Below are 24,069 nucleotides of genomic sequence, written 5' to 3'. Positions count from 1 at the left end.
TCCACCGGAAAGCCAGGTCACACACGGCACAGAGCCCATTCGTTAAAGGGAAATGAGCCCCCTTGTCACATGTTGAGCAGACAAGAAGCCTTTTTGAATCATAGGTATTCTTGATGACAACTCTGTGGCAATGCAGGAAAGTGCCTTCTGAATCCTGAGAGAAACTTATGGAGAGCCACGGATGCTCTCACGGCGGGGTAATGTTTATGTTGCTCTGTTTCTTTGAAAACGGGGGCCAGTTTATCAGGACAGTTCATTGGTGTTCTACTAGGGACACAGATGGTTATGTGGAGAGGCGAGTGCGAGTCCCCAAGCCTGCAAAGATTTCAACACCTGACAATCAGTTGGTGAGCTCAGCTCTCGGACATTTCCATTCCTGCCATTCTATGAGTTCACGTATCTCTAGTAACCTGAACATTTAATTAAGCAGAATTTTCCACTTGCCAGCTGTGCCAGACAAATGAGAGGACTCACTGTGTGAGTCAGTAAGAAAACCTACCCCAGACTGCCTTCCGCTAGAGGATGTCAGAGCAAGAATTACTGTGGGCAGTCAGAGAAGGACATAAAAAAGAACAAAGTGTCCCTAGCACGCTTTGTATATCAGAGCCTTACAATTTGCCGACGTGTGCCTGGAAGTTAAATCTCCCGTTACATAACTTTCTATCCCTTTCTTGAAAATGTTCCAGTCGCATTGGCATGTTTTATGATTTGCCTTGCTTCAGAGATAAGCACTTCGCAAACAATTAAAGTTCTCAGGTGTTTTTCTCATTGAAAAGGTTGTGGTTAGGGAGGGGTAAATTAGGAGACTGGGGTTGGCCTGTATAACACTACTAGGTATAAAACAGATAACTAATGAGAACCTACTATGTAGCACCAGGAGCTCAACTCAGTATTCTCGAATGACCCATATGGGTACAGAATTTGAAAATTACCGGATGCTTATATATGTATAATGGAGTCTGCTGTACACCCGAAACTGACACAGCACAGTCAATCAGCTATACTCCAGTATGAAATAAGAATTAAAAAACTAAATAAATAAAGGCGGAGGTTAGAAGAGTGATGCTAAACGAGGTGCTGAGCAAAGAAGCTGTTTAGGTAGAACATTCAGAAGGGAAGGTGGCATGTGCCTCAGATAACAGTTCGTTTCCCAAACTGTACAGTCCTAAAATAGGTCACTCTCCATACACGTAAATGTGTGTGAGGGTTCAGAAATTATGGAGCTTGCTGGGCTCAACCCTGAGTGTGCACTGGGGTCCTTTTCCTGTACAGCCAGCTGTGAGCTTCAGGCAGCTCTTTCCACTCCCTGGCATCATGCCCTGTTGGGCCAGTGGCTCAAACATCCCTATAAGCTGATGGGAAGGGTATTTCTTTTCCATTCTGGCCCCAAAGGAGCCAGGTAGCCTGTTATTGTTTGAAAAAAATAGAATTAATTTTTTCCTCCAATGGCTTATGTCCTCCAATCCATGACAATTTTAAAATGTGATTTTTTTTTTAAGCACTTGCACTTTCAATGTTTACTAGAAATGTACAGGCAGGGAACGGGATTACCCTAGGATGCTCTCTTAATTCCCTGTACGTGGAGAATTACACACTAAAATGTGAGGGTCAAACTTGGCCACATCTGGATGAGACCAAGACTGCACGTCAAAATCTGCAGACATTTTGCCCGGACAGGTGCTTTCACTAGACTAATGCAATTGATCAGAAGGAAAATAGGCTCCTATTTGTAAGAACCTAATGATTAAATTATACCAACTCTTTACACCACTAATGTTAATTCTTTATATTCTTTTATAGTTGATGCTTTCAAACTGTGGTGCTGGAGGAGACTCTTGAGAGTCCTTTGGACTTCAAGGAGATCAAACTAATCCATCCTAAAGGAAATCAACCCTGAATATTCATTGGAAGGACTGATGCTGAGGTGAAGAGCCAACTCATTGGAAAAGACCCTCGTGCTGGAAAGATTGAAGGCAAAAGGAGAAGGGGATGACAGAGGATGCGACTGTTAGATAGCATCACTGACTCAATGGACATGAATTTGAGTAAACCCTGAGAGACAATGGAGGACAGAGGAGCCTGGCGTGCTGCATTTTATGGGGTTGCAAAGAGTCGGACGCGACTCAGCGACTGAACATCATCAACCAGAACAATGACAGAAAAGATTATCTGGAAAAAGCAACCTGAAATGGATTATGTGACTTGTGAAAGCTTCTCTGAAATGAATGTAACTCACACACACAAATAAAAGCAATGAACTAACCGAATATTTTAAAAGGTGATCTAGCAATGGTCTTATTCTTCAGGGGAAGACAGTGTATTCAGTTAGGCATCTTTCTATGGTAATACTTACAGAGATATATTATAAGGTTGTCCTCCAGGGGGTGTTAAGTCTTCAGCAATGCTCCAGGGCTGCTGAAAGGCATTTGAATCCAGTTAGCACAAACAGGCAATCAGGCTTCCTTCTCTCTGGGGTGCAGGCGTTCTAGGACCCGTACCCTGAATTTCACATCTCAGGAACTGTACGGACAGGACAGGCCCCATAGGGCTTTCCATGGGCAGAGATGTGATTCTTGAAGGCCCCCAAATGCTCTCATATGAGTTGGAGGAGGCCATGTAAGTCAAAACGGCAAAGGATCCCTCCTTCCTAGTTAAACCCACAAAGGGCTATTTTTGCTGTTCTTTCTTAATTAAACCATCGCCTGGGAGTCTGCAAACCTCTAGGCCTCAGGAGCCAGCAACTTGAAGTAGTCAAGTCCACGACTGCAAAGCACACAGCAGGACGGCTGTGAGGTCCACAGGTGACCGGGTGTCAACATCTGCAAGAGTGACACGCTCTAGGATCTTAAGTAAGCTCCCACAACTCTGATTCCTCTTTCACAAAAGACTACATCATAGGGCTATGGGAGGATTAACCAAGACAACCCAGAGGAAGTGTCTGGTGTGCAGGAAGTGTCCCATAAACACTATTAGTTGCTTTTATTCCAGAGTCTGGGTCCAGTCCTCATCTGGTCTCTCTCCTCCCCCTACGCAGACCCCTTCATCCCACCCACCCCTCTACACGCTTATCCCCATGTTCCCTCTGCTTCCTCACCCGCCTCGCCATCTGATGAGATCTCACCCAGGTCTCTGATGTTTAACTGCAGCTGGAACCGAAGAGACACAGTTTCCTCCTCCAAGAAGCAGACGAGGTTTCTCCAATCTCTGAACGGTATCAGGGCAACGTCTTGATGCAGAGGTGTATGTCTGTCAAATGTATCGAACTGGATGCTTAACACGGGTGTGTGTTTTTAACATGTGAGTTGTACCTCTATCAACCAACCCAGTCAGAACATAATGAGAAGACCTCAGTCTCTGGGGACAGGGAACCTTGGTTCAAGTTCTGAAACTTTCTCCTTGGCAGGACACTGGGCCTCTTTCACACTCAGCTTCCTCCCTGTAGATGGGGTGGCTGTCACTTTCTCCTCTAGGAGTGAGGGTGTAGAGGTCTAGTGTGCATTCATGCAGAGTTGCTAAGTCGTGTCCAACTCTTTGCAACCCCATGGACTGTAGCCCGCCAGGCTCCTCTCTCCATGGGATTCTCCAGCAAGAGTACTGGAGTGGGTCGCCATGCCCTCCTCCGGGGGTTCTTCCCCACCCAGGGATCGATCCCGCATCTCTTATATTATGGGTGGGTTCTTTACCACTAAGCCGCCGGGGAAGCCCTACAGCCATAGTTACAATAGGCAAATGCCTTGCACCGGGCTTGCAAGCTGATGTGTGCGTGACTACTAGGACCTTCGTTTTTGGCACAGGCATTTCTATGCTGGTCAGAGACCTCTGTTTACCGCAAGGTAATCTTGAGGACAGAATATGTGTGGTCTTTTTCTTTCCCATGTGTCTAGCAGAGAGTAGACATGCTGTGTTTAGCTAAACGCACTGACTTTTAGGTTCCAAACATTTAGAAGCATCAGAACTTAAGGCTCTGTAGGATGTCACACTACCTCTTATCACCCGGGTTTGCTAAGCCTTACTCTTTGGAAGTCTGACAGACACTTTATTTGGCTGATAAGTCAGCTACGGCTCCCCAGTGTACAGGAGAACTTAATAACATGTCTCTCATTGGGATCGCTCTTTGGGTTCACACGGGTTGTCTGTTTTTCTCTCTAAAGCAATGGAATGACTGTAGAGTTTTCTGGACCAATAAGTCACTCTGTTTTTCATGATTCAAAGTTAGGCTTTTATTTGGTTTCAAATTAAAAAAATAAATTTCATTATTAAATAGTGAGATGGATCTAACTGAGGTTCAGAGAAGTAGCCGACTTGGGAATATACCACCAGGGGTACAATTCAGGGGTGGATTGCCTAAACGAAAATGAGTTGTTAGGTTGTCACGTTTGTTCAAAGTTCGACAGTGGCATAATTCAAAGGAGACTGAGATACAAAGTTTCAAATGTTTACAATGGATGAGAGAAGTAAATCAGCTTATTCTACCGCAATCCCAAACGGATTTCCTTTTCGATGCCAGGCAGCTCGGACGCTACACCACGGTGCTAATGTCATCGGGTTCGTCAGCTTTCTTTTGCCTGCTTGGCAGGGACTTCAAGTATTCGAGGTGTCTCCGCGCATCCTCCTGGTTCTGCCTCACGTAATACACTACGTAAGAGATCACCATGGTGAACCAGCCAAACATGGTGACCAGCATGGCGTAGTCAGTTGTTTTTTTAGGGAGGTTACAAAGGTCGGCGTCATTGGCAGCGTTGAGGAACGGCCTCCCAGCATGTTCGTCCAGCACGGAGGTCTTGCAGATCACACTGTGGGCTGTCTCATGATTGGACACCATGCTCCGCAGGACTTGCTGGAGCGTACAGTCACAGTGCCAGGGGTTGTTGGCAATTCTGGCCCTGGCCTTCAGGTTATTGAAGGCGTTTTTGTGCACGCTCTGAATCCGGTTGTCAGACAAGTCCAGAGTCTGCAGAGTTTCAGCAACTCCCTTGAAGGCGTGCTCGTCGATAAACTCGATGCCGTTTTTGGACAGGTTGAGAACTCTTAGTTGATGGAGGTCCTTAAAAATCTCATTGGGGATGGATGTGATCTGATTGGAGTCCAGGTACAAGAGGACCGTTTCAGGAGGAAGATCTCTAGGTATTTCCTTGAGATTCGCATTGCTACAGGTGACATTTAAACCCCCAGAGGAAGAACAGAGACAGCCCTTGGGACACATACTGGCGGAATGAAAGCACAGTATCATGAGAACAAAACTTTGGAGGAGGAGACACATGGAGAGGGAGCGAGTTAACCACAGGTCCACCAGATTCATGCTGGAATGTCAGCATAATCACAAGCCCAAGCCTCATCTATTCCACAAGCACGTGTGCTCACGGTCCAGCCCTGTCCACACGGTTGGTCTCCTTCTGGCGTGGTCCAAAGGCCTGCTACTCACACACGCATCTCTTCATCGTGCTGGTCCTTGCTTGGGCACCTAAGGGGAAGAAAGCAGACGTAATGAGCTCTTTTGCAAACGGGGAGGGGGGGTGCATCGCAATGAAGCAGGCATCTGGCATTTTATGTGGGCAGGCACGCTGGTTACGCAGGCAGTTTCCATCAGCACCATTGGGAGTTATCTGTAATCGGAGTCTCTGCTCAAATCCCAGGTGCTGGGGGAGCGGAGGGTCAACAAATGATGACGTTTCCAAGTGACGACACCTTGTTGTTCCTGGTGCGGAATCTGAGCAAACGGCCCAGATTCCTCTCCTCTCCACTGGCCTGCGCCACACCCTGAACCCTTCCTAAAGTCAACACCAACCAGACGGAGTCAGCCTTCTCCCTCCTCCTGCAAGAGGCATCCATGCGAATGAGCCTTTCACATGAGCAGCAACGAGAACTCACTGATATTTTACAGTTGATGACCGTAGATGACGACGACTTTCATGGCTTTTGAACGGTTGTCCAATTTTGAGTATTTTCCCTAAAGAAACCCCTTACTTGAATTATGAATGGGGTGAATGGGTACATCCCAACCTTCCCAGCACAGTGTTTCCAGGGACCTCCAGCCTGGAATCTCCAAAGGAGCTGCCTCCCTTGGGACCTCTGGGGACTACATCGCACCCGGAAGGATGTCCTTACCTGAATTTCCAAAAGATTCTCTTTGTTTTCTAAACAGTGTACCCCCTCTCCAATAGATCTTTGAATATGACACACAGCTTTTTTTTTTTTTTAGTATAAGAAAGAGTTTTACGAAATACTAGCCTCTTATATGTAAGTCAAATCATTAAGCTTATACAGTGCTATATGAAGTTATGTCAGTGAAGCTGGGGGTCGGGGGTGGGGAATGACATAATTAGCAGCCAAAGAAATGCAACTGTAAAATGAGCTATGAATGTTTTTCTTCTATCAATATAATTTTTAAAAATACCATCTGTATGCTTGTAAGAACAGAATAATATGGCATCCTCATAAACACATATTTTGAGAATATGTTTTGGAAAGAAATTTGGCAATATCTATTGAGAACATTACATTTTACATATATATGTGTATATATATATCTATCTTTTTTGACATTGTAATTTTCTTTCAAGTAATCTATTCTAGGGAAATGTTCTAAAATAAAACAAAAATGTATGCTCCCCAGAACAGAAATACTAGCCGCAGTCCTCCTCAATACCCTATTCTTTTCTTTCCAACTGTGTGTGTGTGTGTGTGTGTGTGTGTGTGTGTGTAAAATCATCTATATCTATGAAATCATATTTATGTGCTTTGTCCCTCAGTCGTGTCTGACTCTTTGCGACGCTATGGACTATAGCCCACCAGGCTGCTCTGTCCGTGAGATTTTTCCGGCAAGAATACTGGAATGGGTTGCCATTTCCTTCTCCAGGGGATCTTCTTGACCCAGGGATTGAACCCATGTCTCCTGTGTCTCCTGCACTAGCAGGCAGATTCTTCACTGCTGAGCTACTGGGGAAGCATTATATATATAATATATGTTATATATATATGTACATATCCCCTAGAGAAGGGAATTCTGGCCTAGGGAATACTATGGACTGTATAGTCCATGGGGTTGCAAAGAGTCAGACACGACTGAGTGCCTTTCACCTTTCACTCACACACACACACACACACACACACACACACACATACACACACACACATATCTTTTATATATACTTATATAAAGTATATGTATATATCTTTATATATATATGCATATATCTTTTGTATCTATCTATCTATCTATGTATTTCCTGTTGAGCTGTTGTTGGAAAAAGGCCTAAGAAATTGCAAAGCTTTAGGGATATGAGCAAGATTATGAACTTACCCCAAAATAGAGATGTGAATATAAGTTTACACTTGAAACCGCTCACTCATGTGAAGAGGACAGGCATTCTCACAGACTAGGGAAGTGGCTCTCAGATGGACTCTGGGCCTTGCCCACGGTCACAGAACTCATAAGTGGTACAGACGGCAATCAAGCCAAAGCATTTGTTCTGACTGGTGAATCTCACAATTCTTCTCACTACCCCTACAGCTTTTTCCCGATTCCATCTGCTCCATGGGGACAAACAAAGTCCAGGGACTGCTGCGGCTTCTGATGCTGATATAACTCAGTGCCACACGGAGGACCCCATGAGCCCCAGGGAGGGGGCTCCCTGCCCTGGGAACCCGTGCCTGACTTCAGAGGATTCTCTCTCAGGATCTAAGGAACCAGGAAAAGGTTCATCCCTCTGACAGCCAAGAGCAACAAAAGACTCTGCAAACTTGTCTTTTCTAAAGATCCCAGATGGATAAATAGAGAGGGAAATGACTCCAAATGTTACCAAACTCACAGAAAAGATTAATGTGAGCTGAAAACATAACGAACTGGGTTGTTCATCACGGAAAAAAATCAGATTAGCAACAGCAGAATGAAATGAATGTGCTTTTGGAATCTCGAGTCCCTCAAATGCCAGAGAGGCTGCAGCTGAACCCCGAGGCTGACTAAGCCACCCGTCAACAGCTCGTTTCATCTGCAGCGTAGGCTCACCTCCCTCCCATGTTTCCCTCCTGCAAACCTTCATCGCGGGGCATTTGGGGACTGCAGTCATTGCCTAGATGGGGGAGAAAAGACAGAAAAGGAAGGTACTGGAGGCTACATCAGAGAAGAAGGAGGGCGGCGGAGGACAGGCACAGGTTGCTGGGCGGGTGGAGGACAGGAGATGGACAAACGAGTGTGAATAGAGAAATCAGAGGTTCCTGTCATCAAGCGACTTCCACCAATTGAGTACGTGCCACCTCCACACGCCTAAATCCTGGGAACCGGTGCAAAGCCTCCTCTGGAGGACACTCACGTCTCCCCAGAGACCGACTCCATCTGGACTCTAATTCAGACTATGGGCCATCCAGGTGGCTCAGTGGTAAAGAGCCCGCCCCTCAAGGCAGGAGACTCGGGTTTGATGCCCAGGTCTGGAAGGTCTCCTGGAGAAGGAAACGCAACCTACTCCAATATTCTTGCCTGGGCTACAGTCCATGTGGCTGCAAAAGAGTCAGACGCGACTTTGGTGACTAACCAACAGCAACAGATTCAACTATAAGCCCTGTGAGGGCAGGGACTTGTTTCTGCCTCATGTAGAAATAATAGCAAACAATTACGAGGTAAACAGTGCCCTGAGTTTGCATTTCAGCTTTCATCCTTACGATCATTGTGCCCGTGGGCAAGTCATTAACCTCTCTACACCTCACTCTGCTTCTCCTCATACAGAGATTATAAAAGCATCTGATGACAATGTTGACATGAGAATTGTATTAGATAATCCATGCCAAGCATTTAGTACAATGCATAGTAGGTACCAAGTGCTCAACACGTGTTAGCTATAGCTATTATTCTTATTCCAGAAGCATTTCCAACCCCTAGCGTCGTGCTACATAAACATCTATCTTCTTATGAATGAATCAATGAAATATTCAGCAATCTAGCTGTGCTTTTTCTTCCCGACGGTAATTATTTCCATCATTTTGTCACATAAACATTGGCTGGTCAAATGGCTGTTGGTTTTACATGTCAAAACAGTAATAGTCTCTGGAAAAATCACAAGTGTAGACTCCTACTTGAAGAATAGAACTTTTTCTCAGCACACATCTCCAGGCTTTGTTTCTCCAGAATGGCCAGTCCAGTGGTCACGGTCACAGACAAGAGATGGTTAGGACGCATCTTCTCAACATCAGAGCACAATTTGTCTTGAGATGAAATCCTTCATGCCCTAAATGGTCCACCCATTCATACACAGGATGAAATGCCTGTTGGGAGTATAAATCCTGCATATTCCTTGCACTCAAAGAGGCTGGACTCAAAACTATTTCATTTTCTCTCTGTGATTCACAGAAAGGGAATGGAACCTTCTGTGGCTGGCTACATCGCTATTGCTGCAACAGCCTCCAGAGCCATCACCCTCACACAGGACTTTGAAGTGACAAAAGACGCAGCATGTAGAGGCACCCAAAGACATTGCATCAAGGTTACCTCCAGCGGGGAGGACGGAAGAACTGTCTCTCCGCTCTGTCGCGCTGACTGACTGTTTTCCGAAGGGATTATCAGCTTGGCATCGCCTGCAAGTACTGGTTAGATGAAAAGCGATTCCCAGGAAGGGAAGCTGTGGGGAGATGTGCCTCTCAGAGTAAAAACCAGGCATTCTGCAGACACCAGTGCTCCTACAGCAGAGGGCAGAGCTAAGGAGGCACCTAAATGCCCTCTTGTTCTGACCCCGTCAGGTCTAACCACAAACCCAGAGTAACAAACAAGCCACCCTTCTGTGGGGCGGGGGGCTGGTGGAGGGAAGCCTCCTTGCTAACTTCAGAACGAGTGAGTGGGGCATAAAGGAGCGCCAGGGTCACCTTGGTGCGGTGAGAGGGGCGCAGGAGCTCTCCGCCTGCCCTCTCGAGGAGGAAGGCGACCCAGCAAGGGGACAGCCCCAGCGAAACAGCATCCCTTCTGCCTCCTAAACTCCCCCTCGCATCCCTCCACTCATTACTTCTGCCCCACCCTCGCGCCCTCATTCCCTTCCAGTACATCTGGGGCCACGAGGAAGCCGCAGGGTCTCTGGCTGTGCTGGCAGGTCTGAGCTGCGCCCCCACAGAGGGCCGTCTGGCCCCTAGACCCGAACCCCCACGTCCCTGTCACACAGGTTTCCTTTCTTCCCCTGTGGCCGCACCTCTCAGCTTGCAGAACTTCCCTGAGCAGGGGGCGAGCTTGTGCCCCTGCAGCGGAAGTGCAACCTGAACCACTGGGCACTCAGGCACTTTTCCCATCACACAAGTGTCTGAGCTATAGTAATTAATGCTGGGATCGGGTGGCAATCCTCAAATACTGTTTCCAGAAAGAAAAAAAAAATGTACTTAGCAGCCTACTAAGTGAGAAGGCAGTTCTTTCAGTGGCTGATTAAAAACTCTGTCTTGCATGGAAGCAACCTGAATGCCCATCGACAGAGGAGTAGATAAAGATGCGGTACACACATGAAATGGACTATCAGTGTTTTTAGCGCTTGCTGCTTCGTCATGTCCAGCTCTCTGACCCCATGGACTGCAGCCCACCAGGCTCCTCTGTCCATGGGATTTTCCAGGCAAGGATACTGGAGTGGTTTACCATTTCCTTTTCCAAGGGATCTTCCCGACCCAAGGATTGAACCTGGGGCTTCTGCATTGCAGGGGGATTCTTCACTGACTGAGCTACTGGGGAAGCCCCTATAATGGAATATTACCCAGCCATTGAAAAGAATGAAATACTGCCACTTGGAGCATAAAGATGGACTTCAAGGCTGACACACTGAGAGAAGTGAAGTCAGACAGAGAAGGAGACATCCCTTATGTGTAGAATCTGAAAAGAAATGATACAAATGAACTTATTTACCAAACAGAAATAGACTCACAGACTTAGAGAACAAATTTATGGTTCCTGGGGAAAAGGGATAATTACGGAGTTTGGGATGGAAAGTACACTGCTGTGTTTAAGATGGATAACCAGCAAGGACCTACTGTATAGCCCAGGGAACTCTGCTCAATGTCATGTGGCCGGCTGGAAGCGAGGGGAGTTTGGGGGAGAATGGATACATGTATATGTATGGCTGAGTCCCTTCACTGTTCACCTGGAGCTATCATAATATTGTTCATTGGCTATACCCCAGTATGGCAGCCTGGATGGGAGGGGAGTTTGGGGGAGAATGGATACAGGTATATATATGGCAGGGTCTCTTCACTGTTCACCTGGAGCTATCATAATATTGTTAATTGGCTATACCCCAATATACAATAAAAATCTAAAAGAAAAAGAACCAGGGGACTGTATAACCTAGACACTACCAGTTTACTTTTGCTTTTCTTTAACTCTCTGAAACGCCCCAACTTAGACAAAAATACAGCTCTGCTTTGGTGTAACTTAATTATCTAAGTTTAAATACAGACTGTCAATTATTTGTGACCTTGGTCAAACCTTTCTATGCATTGAAATTCTTTGTCTAAAACAATAGGGGAGTTCTCTGGTGGGCCAGTGGTTAGGAAATTACATACTGATTTCTTTATTTGCTCAAGTTTTCTGTCAACTAAGTTGCTGCTCAGTCTGATGTCCAATCACACATCTGGTGTAGATCATTATACCTGTGGAAGCTCTGCAAGTGGCTGGGCTTTTGTGCACTTCACTGTATGGTGCTGCATAGAATACATTAGTGTAGTATTTTTATTTCAAGCCCAGAATGTTAGGAAGCAAGTGAAAAAGCAGTGCTGATGGTACTAGTGTACTACAAGGTACTGTCCTGTAAGATTGGAAATGCTTCTTTATTTTTTTGTATTTTTTAATGTATTATTTGTGCAAAAAAGGATTATAAGACCATTACAGAATAGTACTATATAGTTGATTGCGTTAGCTGGGTAACTTTGATGGACTTATGAACAAATTGGACTTATGAACATACTCTTGGAAAGGAACTCATTGCAAGGGACTTACTGTATATCCTGGCCCCTCCGTTTCCTCTTCAGAGCACCTCCTTGGAGCTCATAAGACGCTGTCTCTTTCAGGCTACAGTCCTCACTAAGGTCCCAAAACAAAACTTATCTGGAAACTTTCAGATTGTTGTTTTTTTTTTCAGTCAGCACTAACAAATAAACAACACTTTGTTTTTTGAACTCTCTCTCTCTCTCTCTCTGGGTACTAAATAAAGAATAAATATAAGATTATGTCTTCCCTGACATCTGTATTTATTATTCATCATGCTGCAAGGTTATAGGAAGGCTGAGTGGGAACCCATCTGTCTCAGTTTCTTTCTACTTCTCTGTTAATATTATTTCCCACCAAGTGCCTAAGGTATTTACAACAGTGAGACCTTTGCAAACCCTTAACACACAATCTACATAAATGTAGGCTCCCAAAGATACTCCAAGGTCCAGAGGCAACTTGAAAACTGCTTTTAGAAAGCGTTATCCTTGCTGAATTCAGTTGCATTTCTGACTGGGATGGATGACTCTTACCACAAAAAAAAAACACACACACAAAACAAACAAACAAAAAAAACAACTTATCATAATGACTTGGTGGGGAAAGTACAGGATTCAGATCTAAAATCAAGGAAATGAAAACACTGTTTTAAATAGACACACATACCTCAGTGTTCACAGACACATTATTTACAATAGCCAAGATATGGAAACAGCTTAAATGTCCATTAACACTTGGATAAAGAATGGATAAATACATGTGGCATATGCACAGATGATGAAATACTATCAGCCATTAAAAAAAAATTAAATCTTGCCTTTTTCAACAACATAGATGGACCTGGAAGATATCATGCTTAGTGAAGTAAGTCAGAGAAAGACAAATACTGTATATTTTCACCTGTATGTGGACTCCAACATATGCAGAAACAAGCAAATGGGCACAATAAAACAGAAACAGTGTCAAGAAACAGAAGACAAACCGGCGGTTAACAGTGGGGAGAGGGCTGGGGAAAGAGGAAAATAGGGAAAGAGGGTTAAGAGGTAGCGAAGTGCCAAGTATTAAACAAACAAGGTCCAAGGAGGAGATGTACAGCCCAAGGAATACAGCCAATGTTTTATCACTTTAAGTGGAATATGATCCATAAAAGCACAGAATCATTACAATGTATACCTGAAACTAATATAATACTGCAAATCAACTAAATGTAACTATGAGTGATGATGGAAGTTAACTAGACTTCTTGTAGCAAAATTTTTTGCAATATATACAAATGCTGAATCAATGTTGTGCACTTGAAATTAACATTCCATTATATATAATTACATTTAATAAAAGATGTCAAATAAATATTCAGTGAAGATGTACATAGATGATCCCCTCAGCAATCAATGCAAAGAAATAGAGGAAAACAATAGAATGGAAAAGACTAGAGATCTCTTCAAGAAAATTAGAGATACCAAGGGAACATTTCATGCAAAGATGGGCTCAATAAAGGACAGAAATGGTATGCACCTAACAGAAGCAGAAGATGTTAAGAAGAGGTGGCAAGAAAACACAGAAGAACTGTACAAAAGAGAGCTTCACGATGTAGATAATCACGAGGGTGTGATCACTCAGACTCACCTAGAGCCCGACATCCTGGAATGTGAAGTCAGGTGGGCCTTAGAAAGCATCACTACGAACAAAGCTAGCAGAGGCGATGGAATTCCAGTTAAGATATTTCAAATTCTAAAAGATGATGCTGTGAAAGTGCTGCACTCAATATGTAAGCAAATTTGGAAAACTCAGCACTGGCCACAGGACTGGAAAAGGTCAGTTTTCATTCCAATCCCAAAGAAAGGCAATGCCAAAGAATGCTCAAACTACTGCACAACTGCACTCAACTCACACGCTAGTAAAGGAATGCTCAAAATTCTCTGAGCCAGGCTACAGCAATATGTGAACCATGAACTTCTAGATATTCAAGCTGGTTTTAGAAAAGGCAGAGGAACCAGAGATCAAATTGCCAACATCTGCTGGATCATTGAAAAAGCAAGAAAGTTCCAAAAAAACATCTGTTTCTGCTTTATTGACTATGCCAAAGCCTTTGACTGTGTGGATCACAATAAACTGTGGAAAATTCTGAAAGAGATGGGAATACCAGACTATCTGACCTGCCTCTTGAGAAACCTGTATTCAGGTCAGGAAGCAACAGTTAGAACTGGACATGGAACAACAGACTGATTCCAAATAGGAAAAGGAGTACATCAAGGCTGTATATTGTCACCCTGCTTATTTAACTTATATGCAGAGTACATCATGAGATACACTGGTCTGGAGGAGGAAGCACAAGCTGGAATCAAGATTGCCGGGAGAAATATCAATCACCTCAGATGTGCAGATGACACCACCCTTAAGGTAGAAAGTGAAGAGGAACTAAAGAGCCTCTTGATGAAAGTGAAAGAGGAGAGTGAAAAAGTTGACTTAAAGCTCAGCATTCAGAAAACTAAGATTGTGGCATCCAGTCCCATCACTTCGTGGCAAATAAATGGGGAAACAGTGACTGAATTTATTTTTCTGGGCTCCAAAATCATTGCAGATGGTGACTGCAGCCATGAAATTAAAAGATGCTTGCACCTTGGAAGGAAAGTTATGACCAACCTAGACAGCATATTAAAAAGCAGAGACATTACTTTGCCAACAAAGATCCATCTAGTCAAGGCTATGGTTTTTCCGGTAGTTATCTATGGATGTGAGAGTTGGCCTATAAAGAAAGCTGAGCGCCAAAGAATTGATGATTTTGAACTGTGGTGTTGGAGAAGACTCTTGAGAGTCCCTTGGACTGCAAGGAGATCCAACCAGTCCATCCTAAAGGAGATTAGTCCTGGGTATTCATTGAAGGGACTGATGTTGAGGCTGAGACTTCAGTACTTTGGCCACCTGATGCAGAGAGCTGACTCATTTGAAAAGACCCTGATGCTGGGAAAGACTGAGGGCACAAGAAGGGGATGACAGAGGATGAGATGGTTGGATGGCATCACCAACACAATGGACATGGGTTTGGGTGGACTCCGGAAGTCAGTGATGGACAGGCAGGCCTGGCGTGCTGCAGTTCACGGGGTTGCAAAGAGTTGGACACGACTGAGCGACTGAACTGAACTGATGTAAAACAAAAGAGAACAATCTACACACACACACACACACACACACACACACACTTGTGTAATTAAAACATTATGGAAAAACATGTATATAAAACATTATATAAAAATAGATAATAGTCTTATCTTCAGAGTATGTTTCTAGAGCAGATGGTGTAGAGAATTTTGACTTTTTATCTTATAATCTTCTCTACTATTACAATCTTTGCCGTGAGCACAATCATAGTATTAACTAGGTAAGAAAAAAAAGGGGTTGGTCTGAAGGTACTGATTGGTAAGCTATTTTCTGTTAGGAGTTACAGAAAGTACAAAAGTATGCAAGACATGATGTCTCTTCTGACCAGCTGAGTCACCCTGAAAAGTCGCTTAAACTTTCTGAGTCTTAGATAAGGGTACACCACACCACAAGCCTGAGGTTAGATAAAACCAGGGTCAACTCTCAGTCTGGGTACCAGCTAGGGGTGCTTGGGAAAACAAAGTGACTGTTTGGAGTCCAAGGTTTCTCAGCTATAAATAAGAATAATACCGATTTCACAGGTTTCACGTATGGTTGTAACTGTGCCAGTCTCATAGCAGATGCCTGACAAAATATTACAGACTCTGAACCTTCAAAGGCATCATAGTCAAGTTCAGATTTCCCAAGGGTTCTGTGTGGAATACCGTCTGCGAGTTCCAGTCACGTAAGTCTGAGAAACACCCTCTTTGGGAGTTACAATGGTCATCAGCCTATTCAAGGTTCTGAGAAATTACAGCAAAGGAGCCTATTAACTCAGAATTATCCAAACATACTTGGTACCCCTGCCAAAGGCCTGTGCTGCCCTGTAATTTTTATAGCATAACATCCACAGAATATGATAATTTATGGTAAATTCAGATCTAACTAAAGAACATTTAATATTATCTCTACTATTTCTCCTCTTACTTCATCCAAATATTCTGAAGTAATACGAGGTGACATGTTTTGCAAATGAGAATTCAATTTGCCACTTGATCCTTCTCAGGCCAAATAATATTACCATACAGAAATAATCACCACCAACTATTAATAACATTCATTGCAGGTAGAGATGAAAAAATGACTAATCAATAGCTAGCACAAAGGATCATTTTGTTTAATAAAAGAAATATCTCAATTAAAACTTACATGTCCATAAACAAATTGCAACAAATGGGATATTACTATGTTTCCATTTCAGGCTCTCTGATTTCCTCATCCTGCCTCAGGCACCACTTTTATGTTTGAAAAAATCATTAATAACATGATCCTTAAGGGCTTTGAAACCTTGTGCATGCGTACTCAGTTGCGTCCAACTCTGGGTGACCTCATGGACCATAGCCTGTCTGGCTCCTTTGTCCATGAGATTTAAGAGGTAAGGATACTGGAGTGGGTTGACATTTCCTTCTCCAAGAGAGCTTCCCAACGCAAGGATGGAACCTGCGTCTCCTGCGTCGGCAGGCAGGTTATTTACCACTCCTGTCAGCTGGGAAGCCCCTTGAAAACCTTAGAGAGTGGTAACTCAAAGAGAAGGCTTTGGAGTTGGCCATATCTAAGCCTCTAACTTTGACACTCAAGTGCTAAGTCACTTTAGTCGTGTCTGGCTCTGTGTGACCCTATTGGCTGTAGCCTGCCAGGCTCCTCTGTCCATGGGATTCTCCAGGTAAGGATACTGGAGTGGCAAGTAGTTATTAAACATATACAGTTATAACTCTTATTAACCCATATCTCAACAGGATTAGATTTTAAGAAATGTGAATATGAGAAATAGAATATTTAGACTATGGTTTTAAGAAAATTGTTATAAATGGCACATTACATTTGCCTTCTCAAAATTTATATCCTCTTTCTCATGCAACTTATTGACACAAACTGACAAATTTATGCATATTTCCACTGGAAGCTGTAATTAAATTGGAACTTTTTAAATTAGGGAAACTGAATTTTCAGAGTAATTTCTTATAACTGCATCAAATTCTTGGACAGTTCTGTTTTTATTATTTAAAATGAATAAATATGAACTCCTGGAAAAAAAAAAAAAAAAGAAGTGGCCTTAGGGTTTGCTTTGATTGCAGATGAAGCAGAAGTTGTATTTTGCCTGTTCTAAGCCTCGGCCTTTTCAAGAGTCAGCATGTGCCTTTGCCTTTGCTCTTGGAATCTCCCCAGCCACCATGGCCAGCACGCTGGGTAGTGAGTGATCCCGTGAAGGGAAGGCCCACTGTCCTAGCCTAGACCCAGCCACACTCCTGACATGTGGGAAACCCAAACCAGAGCATCAGAGTCAACTGTCAGATCTGCGGGTTTTGGATTCATGGACTCATGAGTGAGCCCACCTTAGACCAGAGGACCATTCAGGTACTCATGAACTTGTGCACAAATGCCACCAGGTTTGGGCACACCATTATCTCAAAAAAGCTAGCTGATACACAACTATTACAGCTGATACAAATGTTTAAACTGAACATTTAACAGTTTAAAAAGTTAATATATTTGTGTTAATTATCACAAGGCCTGATTGACATTTAACAGATTCATACTAACAGCTATTAGAAAAAAATGCTTCTTAAAGTTTAATAGAAACCTCATTCAAGAAGGTTGTAATGGCTCAATGCTGAAGGGCATCAGCAGTTACATAATCAGTAGAACTCTATCTACTGACCATGAGCGTCAATAATGTTCCAAACTGCTATGGCATCTCCCAAGTAGCTCAGGAAAGCCAATACATAGATGAAAGACATTCATTCAAGACCCAGATCAAATCTGGATAACACATTTTAAATACTGGTTGTTCCCATATCCCTGGTGCCTACGGCTCAGCGCCCAGAGTGGGGTTAGAGCTCCGTCTGTGTAGCCAGGACCAGGGGCTTGGGAGTCATATTGTGTCTGACACTGAGTCCCAGCTCCATCCGTGACCTTGCCTTGCCTCAGTCTCCTCCTATATAAACAAAGATCACAGCAGTAGCTATATTTCTCCTATTTGTGGGTGCGTGCTAAGTCACTTCAGGTATGTCCGACTCTTTATGAACCCATGGACTGTAGTCTGCCAGGATCCGCTGTCCATGGGATTCTTCAGGCAAGAATACTGGAGTGGGTTATCAGGCCCTTCTCCAGAGGATCTTCCCAATCCAGGGCTCAAACCTGGGTGTCCTGCAATGGCAGGCAGATTTTTTTTTTTTACCACCAAGCCACTTGGGAAACCCTCTTCTATTTGTAGTGAGGATTAAAGGAGATCATTTAGGTGATGCACTTGAAACAGTTATGTGGCACTAAGTCAGTAAATGTTAGTTATTCCTGTTTGTTGAGCGATTTCTGCTTGACACCTACTCTTGGAGACAGGGCTTCAGAAGCCACCATGCAAACACAGACAAACATTAAAGGGACAACTAAACTACAGGGAAAACCAACTTGCTAGAGATTCAGTGAAGAACGTTTTTTTGAGTGTTCCTTGTACTACTTTTATTTTGGCAACTTTTTAAAAGTTCGAAATTATTTCCAAATAAGTTTTGAAAAACTTATATATATATAAAGAGTGTCACATACAGATAGGAAACTCATACTGTATGCATACCATTGGCTGAATTTTTCACTTTATCAATAGTTTCCCATGTTATCACATAATCTTTTAATCTATCATGTTTATTTTTTAAGATTTTTACCGTGGTAAAAGTCACACAATATAAAACATACTAGTTTAACTGTATCGAACCGTACTGTTCACATTGCAATTCTCACCATTATCCGTCTCCTGAATTTTTCACCTTCCTAAACTGAAACTCTGTCCTCATCACCTCATTAAACAGCAGCTCCCCACCCAGTCCCTGGAATCGACCAACGTACTTTCTGACTCTGAATGTGACTGTTCCAGTCACCTCGTAAAAATGGAATCAAACAGTATTTGTCTGTACCTAATGTACATTGGAATGCACTTCTAAGTTAGCACAATCTGTGTCCTGCAAACAGGCTGTGCCTTCTTTTTACCCCAGTGCCATGCAGCAGGCTCTCATTGGTTATCTATTTGATACACAGGAGTGTATATATGTCAACCCCAATCTCAGTGAAGAATTTAAAGGTCATGCCTTAGCAACTGTGGTGAAACAGAACTGGAATAAACAATATTTTGTTAACTCAGGCGCTATGGCCAGCATGCAGTTACTCTGAGGTGCTCACCTGTTTGGTCTGCAAAAGGTGTCCATCAAATGAAACGTGCTCTCCATTGCAGACACCTAAAGGTTGACCCCCGAGGGAAGGCTTTCTCCAACTTCATTTTGGCCACTCACCCACCAGCACGCCTGCCCAGACCTGTGACTCCACACAAAGTGTCACCGAGTAATCCAGGCTGATAACCGGAGGCTGACATCTGGACCCTGATTTCACTTGCGTTCAAATGATCCTTCCTTCTAGAATCTGACAATTTTTCCTTTCCAGAATGCCTGTGGGACAAACCGAGTAGAAATGCCACCCCTCCAACCTGCGAGGAGCAAACAAGCAGTGGATAAATTACCCTGAACCCTCATATGGTTTGCCTTCAATTTCAGGCCGATTCTTCATCCCACTAAGGACCCTAACATACACTGTCAGATTCCATCTTCTCGGTGACCACATGGGGGATCAGGTAAGATCAAACTTTTCCTCACTGATTTTATCCTGTGATACATGCTTTTCAAAAAGCTATGTCCTCTACTGTACAGTACATGGAACACTGCTCAATACGCTGTAATAACCTATATGGGAAAGGTATCTGAAAAAGAATGGATACACGTGTATGAATTGCTGAATCACTTTGCTGTGCATCTGAAACTGACCCAGCATTGTAAGTGACACTACACTCCCATTTAAAAATAAATAAATAAATATGCTAGCATGCTAATATGCACTAATTAAGTATGCTAATAAACAAATATGCTAATATACATTTTAAAAAAACAAACCAGACTTAAGTCTTCCTTAGAGAAGAGGATAAGGTGGAAAAACAGTATCTGCAGAATTATAGAGTCACACGGAAAGCTTGCTCGGATACTACTGATGACAATTTAATTGAAGCCGAAGGATCCTCAGACAGGCAGTCTCCTGTTCATGCAATTATGCCCTTGGGTGAACAAGGCCGGGATTAATGGCTTGGGTCTAGCCTAGAGCTGTTCTCACCTCTTCCTGTTCTCCACCCGAGTCCTTTATCTTCTCAGTGAAACATAGGCTTCTTCCCCCCAAACTTCCTTTTACGTAAGGAGACTCAACAAAACAAAAAAAGGAAACCAGAACTGAGTTTCCATACTACGGAGTTCACGGCAGGTCCATGGGGAACTGTGGGGCCCTGTGTTGGCTTGACTTGCCTCTGGGAATCACCCGGAAAAATTAACAGCTATCTAGGGACTTAGCTTTTGTCAACAACCAACCAAATAAAACTTTCCAAACTCACTTAATTGTCTGCAGTAAGACTTCCTCAACACCTCGCTCAGACGTAAAATGCCGATTGAAATAAAACGGAATGTGTATTCTCCATCCCAGCATGTACTCTATCTTGGGGAAGAAACCAGCCAGGTAAGATAAGTAAGAAAGGTAAGAATCGGTCCAGGTGAAGATAAGAAAGTCAGGCAGAGAAGAGAGCCACTCCCAGAAAAACATAACAAATTCCCATTTCTGTCTCCTCTGAAGGCTTGCACAGTTTTTAAAATGTAAATCATCAGAATATTAAGAAGCAGTCACCGGCTTGATTGCCCACTGGACAGCTTCAGAAGCTGTGACCAAATTGTTGTTCTTGTTCACTCACTCGGTCGTGTGCGACTCTTTGTGACCCCATGGACTGCAGCACACCAGACCCCTCTGTCCTTCACCATCTCCCAGAGTTTGCTCAAACTCATGTCCATTGAGTGGATGACGCTATCTAACCATCTCATCATCTGCTGCCCCTTGCACCTGTGACCAAGTGGCCTATGTACTAAAGCAAGTCTCATACACAGTCAGCTCCAGTAACGACTGGTCAGGAGAAGGTATGTCGTTTTTACGACACCTTGGCGTTTTGCTTTGTCTGAGGATGTGAGAACGGGAGAAACGCTGGGTCTGGGCTGGCCTCCCGACTGCCTGACGTAGTGACACTTGACTTAAGCATGAGGACATCATTCTCCCCGCTGCCCCCCCATGACCCCGCATCCCACACACTTCTTTGCACCTCAGCAGTTCCTAAAGTAACAGGTAGGAGGGGTGGACAGGGTGGTTGTGAGCAGCCCCAGGGCTGACTCAGGGTCAGGGACCCAGGAGGTGCTCAGGACCTGCTTGCTTAATGAAGGGCTGAATAGCTGAAAACAAAGCAGATGTTTCTCAAGAACCAAAAAGCCTGACAGGGTGCAGACGTGCTTCCCCTCTTCCATCCAGATGGTAGCCGAGAAACCAAGGAATAGAGATCACCACTAATGGCGACCTGCATATCACGCAGCCAGGACCCAAATCAATGCGAGTAGCCTTCCACACTGAGAAAGTGAAGAAGGCAGCGTCCAGTTCAAGAACACCAGCATCCGGCAGGATCAGCAGGCTGACGCCCCGGCATGCCAGGTGGGCTCACCATGTTTAACATGCCAAGATGGGTCCCAGTCTCTCAGATGCCGTGTCATCAAGACAGTGACGTTGGCCTGGCCTATGAGTTTCAGAAACACATAGTCAAAACATGAAGGTAAAATATTTATGGGGAACCCATTCCAGCATCCTCGCCTGGAAAATTCCATGGATGGAGCCTGGCAGGCTACAGTCCATGGGGTCGAAAAGAGTCGGACATGACTGAGAAACTTCACTTCACTTTTAGAGGCAGAGAGGGGCCTCTCTGGTGGCTTGGTGGTAAAGAATCCACCTGCCAATGCGGGAGATTTGGGTTTGACCCCTGGGTCAGGCAGATCCCTTGGAGAAGGAAATGGCAACCCACTCCAGTATATTCTTGCCTCGAAAATCCCACAGGCAGAGCAGCCTGGCAGGCTACAGTCCAAGAGGTCCCAAAAGAGTCAGATACGACTTAGGGACTAAACACCACAAGTGAATCTGTACCAAGTGGGCTTTTCACTCTAATTGTGCAGCATTTCTCTCTTTGCCTGTCCTCTGTCTCAGCTCATCATTGACCCTTAGGGAGAGGGAGCATCTATGAGTCTATAAGGCCTCCTGGTGCTTAGCTGCAGGGAGCTCTCTGGAGGCGAGGCTGTCCTGGCAGGACTCCAACACCGAGTTCTCTTCATTGGAGGAAACAGATGGCACTCATCTCATGACGGGGAAGCTGAGGCCTTGACCACATGCAGAGCTGACTCTTCTATCATCCAGGTAGTAGACTCTTATCTCTTTGGGCATCCAGGGAGGTCTGTTCCAACTGATTAACAGGTATCTATGATTGGGACCGTGCTTGCCTTTCTGTAGGCAGAACTAGGAGAGAGTGGTTGAAAAGTCTGCACTAAGCAGGGATGTGAGGGTGGTTTGGAAAAGGTCATTATTCTCTTTTGGTACAGGCAAATATGCCCTGATGAGGCTGGACTTTCCATCTCAACAAAGAACCAGCAAGCACTCTTACCTCTGTGGCCCTTTATTTGCAAGATGTGTCTGTGGAAACGACCTAAATGTCCATCGGCAGAACGGATATAGGGTATGTGGTATGTGTATATGGTGAAATACTAATCAGCCATCAAAAAGAACGAAATAAGAAGAAAAGAATGAAATAATGGCATTTGCAGCAACATGGATGAACCTAGAGATGATCACATTAAGTGAATAAGTCAAACAGAGAAAGACAACATCATATCATATCACTTGTATGTAGACGCTAGAATAGGACACAAAGGGACCTATCTGTGGAGCAGAAACAGAATCATGGACACAGAACACACTGGTGGTTGCCAGCGGGGGAGGGAGTTGGAGGAGGCATGGAGGGGGAGGGTGGGGTTGGCACGTGTTAGCTGTTATATAGAGAATGGATAAACAACAAGGTCCTTCTATATAGCACAGAGAACTACATGCAATATCTTATGATAAATCATAATGAAAAAGAGTAACTGAATCACGTTGCTGTACAGCAGAAATTAACACATTGTAAATCTACTATGCTTCAATTAAAAAAAAAAATACATGAAATGTATGTCTGTTATGTTATCTGCTGACCTGAGAAGGGTAGTTGCCTGGGTGTCTGGCTGTGGACATATTCATAAAGGTCTCTTTTCTCTTAATTTATCATAAAACTTCCATGTTAAGTCTTCCCAGGTGCACGTGAGGTTCTTGAGCCTTTTTCTGAGATCACCAAGGTGGAAGCTTCAGAGAGGCGTGTTTATAATGTCAACAAAGGAAGCACTCACAGTGTTCCCCGAGGCCACCGTGGGGCCATCTCCTTGTTTGGAGGCTCTGCCCCGTGGCCACAGGCAATGCTGCTGCTGCTGCTGCTGCTGCTGCTTCTGCTGCTGCGGGAGGTGGAGGAGCCTCGGGCTAATGTCTGATGAGTCAGACTCTGGATTCTTCCAACCCCTGGGTTCTTTCTCTCTCTTTCATCCACCTCCTGGGTCCTGGGTCATTTTCACCACTCATTATCGCCAGCACCAGAAGGAAGGTGGAGGAAATGAAGGGAGATGAAATTCAAATGAATCAATCCTGCCACTTGTTTGCAGCTCAGCTCGCGAGCGTACAGGGGGGAGGCGGCGGCTGCTCTTCTGTGGGTTCCGATTCTCTGAGCTATTCCTGTGCCCCTTGCTGCCAGGCAATATTGAGGGGGCTAGATGCAAATAAGCTGTTGGGATAGAAGCAGAGAGGCGGGTGGGGGGGGGGGGAAGCTCACTTCGGCAGCAACTTCTTCAAAGGAAAGGGAAAGGATGTCACACAGAGTAGCCCAAGTTTTATTAAACAAGCTCATGTTTGGACTCATCTTATTCCCTTAGAAGTAGAGGGAAAGGGATGCGAAGACCACATTGAGAGCGATTATAATGCGGAAGATGCACTGATCGTCATAGCAACAAAAAGGACGTATTCTGCAAAGAGTATGCCGA

The 24,069-nt window shown here is 44.3% G+C and overlaps 1 protein-coding gene across 1 annotated transcript in view; it reads right to left on the bottom strand.

Moving 5' to 3' along the window:
* Positions 1–4,519: 4,519 nt before the first annotated feature.
* LRRC3B (leucine rich repeat containing 3B) overlaps positions 4,520–24,069 on the bottom strand; it is a 92,755-nt gene continuing 73,205 nt past the window's right edge. The window contains exon 2 of the mRNA XM_068971918.1: positions 4,520–5,461. Within this exon, the coding sequence (XP_068828019.1) occupies positions 4,520–5,299 (780 nt within the window). The 5' untranslated portion in view covers positions 5,300–5,461. The remainder of the gene's footprint in view (positions 5,462–24,069) is intronic.

The sequence above is a fragment of the Capricornis sumatraensis genome, chromosome 4 (genome assembly GCF_032405125.1).
Source record: "Capricornis sumatraensis isolate serow.1 chromosome 4, serow.2, whole genome shotgun sequence".
Taxonomy (NCBI): Eukaryota; Metazoa; Chordata; class Mammalia; order Artiodactyla; family Bovidae; genus Capricornis; species Capricornis sumatraensis.
This window is presented reverse-complemented; position numbering and strand designations above follow the sequence as displayed.